This window comes from Vulpes vulpes, chromosome 8, assembly GCF_048418805.1.
Source record: "Vulpes vulpes isolate BD-2025 chromosome 8, VulVul3, whole genome shotgun sequence".
Taxonomy (NCBI): Eukaryota; Metazoa; Chordata; class Mammalia; order Carnivora; family Canidae; genus Vulpes; species Vulpes vulpes.
In genome coordinates this window covers 6,692,783-6,705,443 of record NC_132787.1, presented here as the reverse complement: position 1 = coordinate 6,705,443, position 12,661 = coordinate 6,692,783, and the positions used below count along the sequence as shown (strand labels likewise).

Here is a 12,661-nt window from a genome sequence, read left to right as displayed (position 1 = left end):
AAAATCCAACCTTTGATGGGCCGAAGGAATGGAAAACATGTCCTGATGAATGCTGCCTCTGTAAGGGATCTCACCGAATTAACTGCCATGGTAAACAGCACCGACCCAGCTCATATCCTACTCACTGCTGCCCTCTAGGAGGCTTTGCATAATCTACAACAAATGGGTTACAGTGCCTGTAGAATAACGGACTCCTTTCCATTTAGCAGTGAGAGGCACAAGACAGCAAGAAACCACAAATCAATGTCTTCACATCAAAAACATTTAATTGATGGATACTTTGAACTGTCCTTGATTTCTATTTTGCTCTTTAATCTGGCTGAACTCTTTTTTTTCCTGTTATTTGATCCAATGTTCAAATATCACTCTTCTGAACCAAAAGAAGTAAGGATGCTTTCCCCTAACACAAGACAGTATCAAACATACCTTCCTTACCACTCTTTGTCAAAGATATTTTTCAGGTAGTGATTAACTTCTGAAATCTATATTTTAGAAACCGATCAGTGGCAAAGAGAATGGGAATAATCCAGCTGCCCCCAGAAAAAATCAACATGCTGGACATGGCATATGGCTCTCAAATTCTATACATCTAATCCTAAGACAAGATCCAATTTAGGATTCTGAGGCAGTACAATATAATACATAAGACCTATTGCTTGTGTCTAAATCCTGGCTCTGCTTTACTAGGCATGTAACCTTCCAAGTTTCTTAATCTTTCCATGCTTTGTTTCTTTATCTATAAAATAGAAATGGATAAAACTACAGTATATACCTCTAAGGTTTATGGTGACTATTATCTGAATAGAACACATAAAACACAGTAGTGTCCAACATAATGTAAATGCTCAATAGATGTTGGTGAGTTGTTATTTGGAGGAGCCTGAGCTTACAAAATCAGATTATAGATATCTAGAATATCTGGTGCTTACTATATAGAGTATCTCAAAATCTTCCATGGCTGTAAAGTTTTGAGTACACCCAAAATATCAGGCAGGGATGCTTCTACTGGGCCTAAGGAAGGAAGCAGGTACTTAGAGAAAAAAACCCAACCCCATTCTCTTCTTTTGAAGTGAAAAATATTCTTCTAAAATAAAACAGGCTCTTACAAGTTTAAGAATGGGGACAGATTAAAGACTGTAGTGTAATTAATCTACTTAAAATTATTAGCAGGAGGAATGCCCGGGTGGCTCAGTGGTTGAATGTCTGCCTTTGGCTCAGGGCATGATCCCAGGATCCCAGGATCGAGTCCCATGTTGGGTTCCCTGCATGGAGCCTGCTTCTCCCTCTGCCTAGGTCTCTGCCTTTCTCTCTCTCTGCGTCTCTCATGAAAACATAAAATAAATAAAAAATTATTAGCAAGAGCTGAGGGCCATAGCTTTCTTTCAACTCAGTACATCAAATATTTAATAATATAGCTTTTTCAGTGTCAGTTTAAAAAAATATTATGTATAAATAGGCTACTTTAGAAAGCTTATCTCTCATAACCTACGTGAACTGGAACAAGTACAGATGAAAAAGGAAGTAGAAATGGAAGCTCTGATGGAAATCCCAAAGTACTCCTTCATGCTATAACATAGTCAAAGTTATTAAATATTTGCTTAAACAATGTGAACTGCAGGGTAGGTGCCTTAAAGAGAGTGAGAGTGAATGTCCTCTCCCTCAGTGTCTAAATCTTCCAAACAGAGAAAGGTAAATAATCAATTCTTAGACTCAAAGGTACATAAAAAAATATCAACTGAGGTACTTGTTTAAAATGTGTATCAAAAAAAAAAAAAATGTGTATCTCTACCACGCTGCCTTATACTCACTCAGGAGAACAGACAAACCTAGGAGAGCCGATTCTATGTAGGCCATCTGAGGACCATACTTTGAGAAATATTGAGATAATGCTTGATTTAGTTTCCATTTAATGTTCACGTACTGTTTGAATATAAAAAAGTACAAGATTACCTCATCATTGAGCCAGTTCAAATGGTTTAGAGTTTGAATATCTTTGCGTGTAATGGTCAAGCGGAATGCTTCACTCAGAACTTCATCCTGATTCCCATTACGAAATACATTCTTTATTTCTTTCTCCATTTCCTAGGGAACCAAGAGGTGCCAGAAATGAAGCATACATGGCTAAGACACATTAGATTTCTCACTAAGTCCCATATAATCCCCAGACTATATTTATCAGTAATCAACTGTTTACTTCTAACATTTTGGTTTGATTTCTATTCCTTCCAGTAATCTCCTGGGTCACTTCTTTTCATCCCATCTTGTCCTCCCTTATCAGCAGTACATTTCAGACCCTTCTTTCTTTTATTCCTAAGTCTGAAATAACCTTCTGCTATCAAATTTTCTAAGTTCACAAAAAAGACCTAATTATATTTCATATCTTTGGTCCACAGGATTTCCTAATAAATAGAACTTTTTCCAAAAAGGAAACCTTTTTCCAAAAGGTAGTAAGGGGATAAAGGTAGTATCTTTCAGATACTTTTTCTAAAAAAATTTGGGCTTTTTAAAGGTAAATTATGGAATCCACCACAACTTTAATAAATGTGTTATACTTACCAGCTATATGATAGTTTTACAAACAGAAGAACAGATTACAGAACAGATTATCTTACAATATACTTAGACTTTCATATATTTTCCAAATTTTTATACTGATTTTATATTACTTAAAAAATACTGTCTCAACTTACTATTTGATGTCAAACACATACGTTAAAAGTAAAAATGTACATAAAATGAAACATAAATTTATTTAATGTTTTTTTCACTAAAGCTGTGAAAAGCCACCCATAAGTCTTTCCTCAATTTTCAATAATCCTCTAATAAGAGGAATACAATTTAAATGCCAGGTGTTCTGTTATTTCTGTGGTTGAAGTTCATTCAAAGTATTTTTTCTAAACACACTTGCTAGCACAAGAATCTGTAGTATGTAATTTACCTCTGTGATTTCAGGAAATTCATCTTCACTATCAGTTAACTTATGACCTTTCTTTTCTGTTTCTTGGGTGATTGTGACAGGGATCTCCTTTTCAAGAGGCACACGAAGATGCAGTTCTACTGAATCATGTACTGAATGTTCCTGTTCCTGCAATCTCTGCAAAACAGAACTTTAGAGTAAGTGGGATAAAGAAAACTACTCCTTGTCTACATACACTGAGTAGGACTAGCTGGAGAGATCAAGGATATACACTAATCATATAATGCTATGCCACCATAACATCTTGCAATTATAATTGCTTTGATCCCAAATCCAGGTAATCTTCCAAATTAGTTTCAACTTGGATATGCTATTTATTTACAATCTTATCCTCAATTTTTTGTTACCTGATTTTGAAGCTGCAATGCCAGTGCTTTTTGCTCTTCAATCTGGCGCAATCTCTCCCGCGCTCGAGAATCATAAACACTAGTTCTAGGAAATGAAAAGGAACATGACACAAAAGCAGACCACTGTCTTAGTATCATGCACATTGCACAATGAGCATTGAATATAAAGTCTAAACTCCTTACACTACACTGATATTTTAAGAGAAATATTAAAATATCACTAATTCTATCACTACACTGATATTTTGAGAGAAACCACATGGTATTATTAAAATTATCCTAATTTTATTGAAATGATGAAAATCATTAATTTACTGCTAAATCTGAACAGGTGACTTTTGTGGATATTTGTAAATGTGTAGTCCTTTTTTTTTAAAAAGCATGCTTCTATGATTATGGAGAAACTGAAGCTTCATTCTAGAAACCCAAAAATGAGACTGAATCTCAAAAGAGCAAATAATATATCACTGAGGTTTTAATTCAAGTATTTATAATCCAAAATTAAAATATGAGTTAATTTTTTTTCTCTAAAAAATGAACAAGACCAGGGATTTGGATAACTCAAAGTGAGTTACTGAAACTGGAGACTAAAAACTTTCAGTAATTTTGCAAATTCCAGAAATGTGAATTATTCAATAAATTAGTTTGATCATTGTGAAAATTGTGGCATTTATTTTCCCTTCTATGTAACCTAACTTTGAAAGTTTTTCAACTCAATTTAGTTTCAGTAGTTGTTATAGATTTAATAAACCTGAGCATAGAAATGTTCTAACCCCAATAGAACTCTAAAAACCCAATAACTTAAAAGCTGTCATATAAATATATATTAAATAGGGAATATTTGCTGATTAAATATAGGTAGGATGATTGGCTGACTACTTCTAACTGGAAAGGAAGTGATGGAGAAGGAAAAATGATGCCAAAAAATAACAACTTACAATTCTTTGATCCACAGCTCTGCCTGGAAAAAAGTAGGACTATGGGTGGGGGAAGAAAATGACAAATGAACAGGAGGCTTCTAAGAAAATTCAAATATTTTCACCAAGAAAATTTACCATTTAAACAATTTACAAGAATGCTTTTATGTATGCAGTAAATAAAAGGTCCTAAATTACATAAAACAATGGCAACTGTGAACTAAAAGAATATAAGTATGAGTCATTTGTGTATATACTAGTTTAAAAGATGACTCAAAGTTCAGCAGAGAAATTAACTGCAGCATAGCTCTTTACCTGCATGAAGAGACCAGTATGACGCGGAGGAGTACATCACTTGTCAAGATAATATGATAAGCTATAACATTACTCCTCCCAAATGGTTCAGACTGACAGACTTATTAATGATTTAGTCAAATCTTGGATGACTTCTTGTCAGTCTACTTGAATCAAAATATATTCAACCAAATCATAGTGAACACTGAAAATCCTCACCGACACAAGAGTCGATATCAAATTGCTAGTGAGCCAATGCATCACACTGGAAAATCAGCAATACAACTCCCTCTAAAGATGAGCGACCAAATCCAATCAATGCAGCTCTTGCTGACAATCAAAATGAATAATGCTTAGCAGAAGCTTTACAGGCATGTTCTCTCTCGTAGAGCCTCTAGCTCTTCTCAAATGTCCTCATCTCCTCGCCAATCCCTAACTGAAGGATCTCCCACAGAAACAAACAGAAGACAAACTTTTCCAAAGAAAACTTTTAGATACACAGAACAAGCAAACAGAGCAAAGCATCAAATTGGGAGTTAAGAAACCTGGATTTCCCAGAGTGGTCCCTGATTCACTTTGTGACTTTGAACAAGTCACTTCATTTCCATGGGTCTTAGTTTCAGATTTGTAAAATATGGAAATCAGAGTCCCATTCAGTTCTTCAATTGCTAGTCTGTCCTAGTGAAGGAAAGGACTCAAGAGACTATTCCTGGGACGCCTGGGTGGCTCAGCAGTTGGGTGTCTGCCTTTGGCCCAGGGTGGGATCCCAGGATCTGGGATCAAGTTCCATATCGGGCTCCTGGTAGGGAGCCTGCTTCTCCCTCGACCTGTGTCTCTGCCTCTCTCTGTGTCTCTCATGAATAAATAAATAAAATCTTTAAAAGAGAGAGAGAGACAGACAGACAGACTATCCCTTTCTCCTTTGCCTATCTTTTGAGAATCAGTATTCCCAGTCATCCTTAGGCTGGGATTTAACAATGAACATGCTATTCTATTGCCTCCACACTGTCACTGAGGTTAATAAGGGGAAAACATACGATAAGCAGCCTACACCCTTGGCACAGTGAATACTGATGTAACAATGATAAAAAGCCACAAAGATCAGTGGTAGCACTGTGAGGGGCTTAGTGTGTGATACTAAAAACAAGTGAACATGAAAACACATTTACTGCACAATATAAAGAAGTGACAAGAACTCCCCAGAATTTAATGGTATTAGACCATGCTATTGAAATTTATCTGCTTCTTTTATTAGACCATAAACTTAATGAGGATAGGAATTTTTGTGTTTCGTATTTACTACCGTACCCTCTGCACCAAGAATAGTGCCTAGTACACAGCAGGTACTCACTCCTTATTGAATAAATGAATAATTTAAGGGAAAAGTACTTCTCTTCAATGGATCAAGGTATTTGCTGGCTTAGGAAAGTAAAATGCAAGGGGAGAAAGCAAAATCTTTGGCTTTTCAAAGAGATCATACATTATTGAAGCACATATGCTTGAAGCACAAAGTAATAACTAAAACAACTTATGAGCACCTGCTCAGTGCTGTGTGAAATTCTGCTCTAGAGGTTTTATAGTAGTTTAGCCTCATGGTAATTCTCATACTAGTTATACTCAACAGAATATTTAATAAGAAATTATTACTCATAGTATAAAGCAAAGGAAATTGGGGTTCAGAGGATAATCTTTCTTGGAAGTCAGAATTAGAAACTATATGCATCCAATTCCAAAGACTGCTTTCTACTCTTGCAATGCACCTTTCAATAAACCAAAGCCTTAAACCAACAGGGAGATGATGAGTACCTGAGCTACTCAAGAGAGCATTTCAAGATTTCAAGAAAATGCATGTTTTATTTACTAAGTACCCATCATCTGCCAGGCATTATGATCAACATTAGGTGATCAGTGCAAAGGTATTAGTAATGAACAAGATATAGGGATAGAAGTACTAGAGGAAAAGGCTAATGGTTTCTAGAGAAGTCAGAGAAACGTCTTGAGAAAAACAACACCCAAGTCAGATTCTGTAAAGCAAAACAATAATTTAAGAAGTAGACAAGGACAGAAAGGAAATTTCAAGAGTTAGAATCAGCATGTATAACAGTACAAACACAGGAAACGACATGGCATATTCTGGGAAATAATAAGGGCAGATCTTCCCTGCTAGAACTTAACCAAGAGGCAGTGGTGGGAGATTAAGAATAAAGAGCCAATAAACCAAGCTTTGGGAGAGGGGGGCTTCAACTTCGATAAACAGCATTATTCAATCAGCCTTACCCAACAGACCATTTTTCCCTCCATCTAATTCTTCAGGCATCACTATGAGAAATCTTCCATAAAGGAAAGGCACACTGAGTAAAAAACCATAAAGAACTAAAAGCACTCTTTACATGAAATCGACTTTTTCCCAAGAGGGAATACCTACTTTTGCGTAGTACATGTGAAAACACTTTTATAAGTGTTTTTCGTGTATTTTAACCTCCACAGTAAATACTAAGGTATTAATATTGGCATTTTCATTGATAAGGAAACTAAGCTTCAGAAAAGTAACTTGTCTGAAGTTACATGATGCCTGGACGAGAGCAGAATCTAGGTCTGACTCAAGAAAAAAAATTTATAAAGAGTAAGAACTCCAGGGCAGCCTGGGTGGCTCAGCGGTTTAGCGCTGCCTTTAGCCCAGGGCATGATCCTGGAGACCTGGGATCGAGTCCCACATCAGGCTCCCTGCATGAAGCCTGCTTCTCCCTCTGCCTGTGTCTCTGCCTTTCTCTCTGTGTGTCTCTCATGAATAAATAAATAAAATCTTAAAAAAAAAAAAAAAAAAAAGAGTAAGAACTCCATACTATAAAATCTCCTTGAGAAACTATAACAAAGACTTTTTCTTTAAATATCTAAAATTCAGGACATATAGGAGAGCTGCAAAGAAGTACACAAGCTGAAATGAACAAGAACATTTCATTATTTCTAACTTCCTCAATGAAAAACTGATACTATTATTCCAACAATTGAATTGCTAAGGTCACAGAAACAGCAATGGCAAAGAAACTGCAATCTAAGTAAATCTACTGAATTACAGAGCAAAAAGTTTCATGTAGAAGTATTATATAGAAGATCATACTTGAATTGAGACTTCAAAGATAAGAAAAAGACTCCTGCTTCTTTAGATAGACAAGTTGAGGTAGGGGGTACATACCAGGCTAAAGGAACACTGACTATGAACATAAATAAGTACATATCACATTCTAGTTCAGCATGTAATAAAAACATGAAAGAGCCCCATCTTTCTATATGGCTCCTCCTCTCACCTCTATCATGACTCTCCTCAAATGTCACTTATCAGACTTTCCATGACCATCCACATAAACATCCACATAAACCCCAGTCTCTATGTTACTCTGCTTTATTTTCCTCCACAGCCTTTATTATACCAGACATATATATTTATTTGTTCACTATTTGTCCCCCATCTCTTTCCTTACACCCCGTATAACCAGAATGTAAGCTCCTTGAGTGCAAAGCTTTCATTTATGTTCACTGCTATTATCCCCAGTGTCTGTATTAGGACCTAGCACACATAGGTCATCAACTAAAAAGAAAACAGCATGTCAAGAATGTCCTTTTTCTAAAGCTTACCTGGGATTTGGAGCCTGGGAATCTTTCACTTTGAGTAAAATCACAGAGTCCGATCCTAAAGAAAGAAACAAAGAGCATATCATTATTAATAAAATCCTACATAGTTATACACTCTAGAGGTCTGTAGTCTAAGTTCCCATACTTTGTCATATTTTATTTTCATAAAAACAATGCAATGTAAGAACAAAGGCAGGATGGAAGAGAAAGAGAGGCAGATCCATTTTCACCAAGCCAGAAATAGGGCCCAGTGAAGAGCGTGCCTCACAAAGAAAGCAGTTGTTCTAAAATACAAATATATATGCCCTTCATCATTTACTCCTGGGCTGTGCTTGATTCCTGTGCTGCTTCTTTCTGTTTCTGGGAAACAAGAACAAGCCAAGATTTCTCAAAAGTCTTTAGTTCATGAACTACCATGAGACTGAATAAGGTGAAGGCGAGGGGGTGGGGGAGGGAAGGCAGAAAGACAGAAAGGAACAGGTACAAAATTCTACCATTCCATCATTTATTTTCAGAGTTGATAAAGGCAGGAATCCTTCTAAAGGATCGTGTCCTAATGAAGTTCTAATGATTAGAATTTCATTTAAAATATTTATTAAATGGTACGAGAAAAGTAAGCAAACACTTCAATGTACTATAGTATGTTTGTTTCAGTTTAGTTTCATCAAAGCATTTGTCATATAACTTATGTTTCTGAGGTTAAAGGCTTTTTTTTTTTTAAATATTTTATTTATTTACTCATGAGAGACACAGAGAGAGAGGCAGAGACATAGGCAGAGGGAGAAGCAGGCTCCACACAGGGAGCCTGATATGGGACTCGATCCCTGGTCTCCAGGATCACGCCCTAGGCTGAAGGCGGCGCTAAACCGCTGAGCCACCGGGGCTGCCCTAAAGGCTTTTTTTTAATGGTAGTTCCCAGTAAATTATCTCACAAAATTTTATAAAGGTTTTCATGAATACAAGTAGCTATATATATATAATGAGGACATCAACGATTTTAATCCTCAAGTGAAAATTTTAAGTAAGTGAGGAATAGCTTAAAAAAGAATAATCAAACCATCTGAGGGAGGGAAGAGCTTAGAGATTGATCTATCAAAATATCCCTAATGTATAACCACTTAATCTAAAACTGTTTTTTTTTTTATTTTTTTTATTCATGATAGACAGAGAGAGAGAGAGAGAGGCAGAGACACAGGAGGAGGGAGAAGCAGGCTCCATGCCAGGAGCCCGACGTGGGACTCAATCCCGGGTCTCCAGGATCGCGCCCTGGGCCAAAGGCAGGTGCTAAACCACTGTGCCACCCAGGGATCCCCTCTAAAACTGGTTTTAAGCTATATACCTAAATATATACTCTCATAAATACACATAACACATAACTAAAGAAGGGGAAAACTAAGCAAAGAAATAAAATTATCATAGAAACCCTTCATTAGCTAGAGTGCTAACTAGAGTAGATATTTTGGTTCGCTGAAAATTAGGTGGAAAATCTTTTTGTTTCCAAAATTTGCTGATGACCATTCTAAAATGCACAAATGTACTATACAGTCTTGTAATTATTACCAGGTTAATAACTTATACTTCAATACTTAATTGATGTTCCAAAACTTTGAGAACTTCAGAGTACTTAATGGCCATTGTAAAGTACTAGAAACAGAGAAAGTACTGAAGTAATTGGGCTGACTGTACTGACTGTAGACTCTGCTCAGGAAGTTAATCTTCTAGATAAAAATATATGAAATCATTTGCATCTCTGTAAGAAAAAAGCAAGTTACTTGCAAGGTGTAGTTTATTTGTAGTATGGCTAACTGAATTATCCGTATTTAAAGTTTCTTATATGTTAATTAAGTTACATGTATATTACAATCTTGCCTATAATTTACATAAACCGTTAACTGGCTATTAGGACAGAAAATATACAAAACCAATTTTACCTTCTGATTGTGTATTTGAAGCTGGTAAGTTATCTGGCTGATATAGAAGAGAGTGATGATGTTGGGGTTGATGGAGAGGCTCAGAATCTTTGGATCCAAATGCAATATCTGGGGCATAAGATGATAAGGAATATACATTGTGGGACAGTTGCTCCTGGGTAGTTAAAATGCTGGCAGATCCAGATGATGAAGTATCAGAGCCAATGATCTGAGCTGCACAGGAGTTTCCATTTTTAAACAGTGGGTCTTTCAAAGTATTCTTACTGGAACTAAGACATCGAGACCTAGCAAGAGAAAAATATAAAATTCAGTATCAAATAACAAAATGCAAAATTCATTCTGTTCAAATTCAAAAAACCTAAATTCATTTGAAATATGTTTCTGTGACTCACAGATGTAAAGGAAAATGTGTGGTAGGTTTGGCTACAGAAAACTGTTTCCCTGTGACCATCTGTAGCAGCTGTCTGTAAATCTCTCTTTCTTCTTCTTGGACTGTCTATAAAAGAAAGAAAAAATATTAGACACATCCAGTGAGGCAAGTTTCTTTCTTTTTTTTTTTTTCTTTTTTTTGTTTTTTTTTTTTTGCAAGTTTTTTTCAAAGCAGTATCTAGACCCCCAGAAGTTCTGCTAAAGTTAAGGTAGAGTCCCTCAAAATAATTAAGAATTATCATTAGGGATATTCTAGAAAAGTTGTAAAAGGAGTTAAATGAAATGCCATATACTTTGGAAAATTATGGGACACATATGTAAGTAAATAACAGTGCAGAGAAACTATAGGATATGAAACCAGAAGGTCAGTAGGCAATCACTTTTGAGTCAACTGATAGCGTCCCAGAAACAAAACATTTGAAGATCTCTCAATTAGGATTCCAACAACCCCCATGATTCTTGGCATCTACTAGAAAAAAACCACAAGGAAGTAACCAGAATAGTCAGAATCAGAGTGGGACACCTTGCAGTTTTCCATCCTACCCAATTTTTCAAAGTATCAGTATTTTCCAGAGATGGATTTCCATCTCTAGTATTTACTCTTTTTCCTAAGCCCCACTACTGAATTCAGGGAAAAGCACGTACTTCCTAACATTCATTCATTTGCTAACTTGAATACTCACTAGAGATACTGCGCTGACTAAAATAAAATTCCTGTCCTTATGGAGCTTACATTACAGTTAAAGGGAATGGCAAACAAGACTGACTAGTCAGCTAGTATGAAAAAATTAAAGATGAGGGAATAGAAAGTGATGGAGGGGAAATAACAAGTAAAACCACCTAAAAAGGTGATGATTCAAAAGAAACCTGTATCAAGAAAGAGGTAAATCACAGAAATTTATAAAAGCCTATTCCAGGTAGAGGAATAGCAAATGGACAGGCCCTCAGACAGGTATGTCCTTGATGTGTGCAAAGAAAAGTAAGGTCAGTGTGAATCAGAAGAGCAGTTAAGAAATGAGGTCACTTAGCAGAGAACTGGATTATATAAGGACTTGTAATCACAGGAAAGTATCTGTTCTATACTGATCCCCTGAAGCAATGGGCTGCATTCACTAAATAATATGCCCTGATCCTTAAAAAAAAAAAAAAAATCTTATATAAGTTTAATACAACCACCAATCTTCACGAAATAATTTTAATACTTTGTGCTGGGGCTAGCAGCATCCTGCACTATGACATTTCAATATGTGCATAACATTTTATTCAGTTATAAATGTTAAAAGCAGTATGAATTAAGCAATATTTATGCAAATGCAAACAGACTCTAAATTTTTTCTTCTTGATCACATATTAAATTGCTACATACTAAACTTCAATCACGTTGTCACTATAATGTTACTGATCTAACAAGATTCACCTTGAACAAAGAAGCATGACAACTCCTTATGAAAAAGAGCTAAATTTAATTTGAATAGATGAGTAATAAAGTAGAATTAATTAAACTTTTGGTGGAAAAATAGACCCAAGAGAAAAAGCAAGTTGAAATTTTCTATACGAATAAAATAAATTCCATTATTTTACCCCTTATACATTAATAATATATTTAAGATAACAGTAGCTCTTTTTTCTAGTGTTTGTGAAGAGACAGTCTACAGTATTGGGCAGGTACTTCAATGATAGCACAAAAGTGATAACGGTGAGCAGGTAAACATTGATATCAATTACCAAATCTGTAGTTTTTGGCTATTGTACTGAGGAAGCCATGAGCATCTGAGGGATAAATTTAAAAACTATAATTAAAATAAATGCCTTTAATAAAACCTAAATTTGCTATTATAAAGGTTCTTTAAGTAGACAGTGCGAAGAATGAAGCATCATTACAGATTATTAGATTTTAAGAGATTGCCAGGCAACTCCATAGTGATCTATACACAGGAAAGCTGTGTTATCTAGTACTTTAATGACTGAAATTTTTTAACACCCCTCAATGTAAATTTTGGCCCCACTTTCCCACTACACCAAATAATCTAATTCATAACCAACAATACAATAGGATTAATAGGAGTGGTAAAATAGAGGGAGTAAAGGCAAACCAAAGGAGTAATACCACCTGGATCATGGAAATTAATTCTTTTT

At 35.6% G+C, this 12,661-nt stretch overlaps 1 protein-coding gene across 4 annotated transcripts in view; it reads right to left on the bottom strand.

Moving 5' to 3' along the window:
- Nucleotides 1-12,661, bottom strand: part of SENP1 (SUMO specific peptidase 1) — a 52,441-nt gene that overhangs the window by 16,375 nt on the left and 23,405 nt on the right. For all 4 annotated transcript variants that reach the window (XM_072765433.1, XM_026000193.2, XM_072765434.1 and 1 more), the window contains exons 7-13: nucleotides 10,489-10,592; nucleotides 10,097-10,380; nucleotides 8,169-8,223; nucleotides 4,263-4,301; nucleotides 3,325-3,409; nucleotides 2,939-3,094; nucleotides 1,951-2,082 (exon numbers count right to left, since the gene is read on the bottom strand). In XM_072765433.1, coding sequence (XP_072621534.1) covers nucleotides 1,951-2,082; nucleotides 2,939-3,094; nucleotides 3,325-3,409; nucleotides 4,263-4,301; nucleotides 8,169-8,223; nucleotides 10,097-10,380; nucleotides 10,489-10,592 — 855 coding nt within the window. The remainder of the gene's footprint in view (nucleotides 1-1,950; nucleotides 2,083-2,938; nucleotides 3,095-3,324; nucleotides 3,410-4,262; nucleotides 4,302-8,168; nucleotides 8,224-10,096; nucleotides 10,381-10,488; nucleotides 10,593-12,661) is intronic.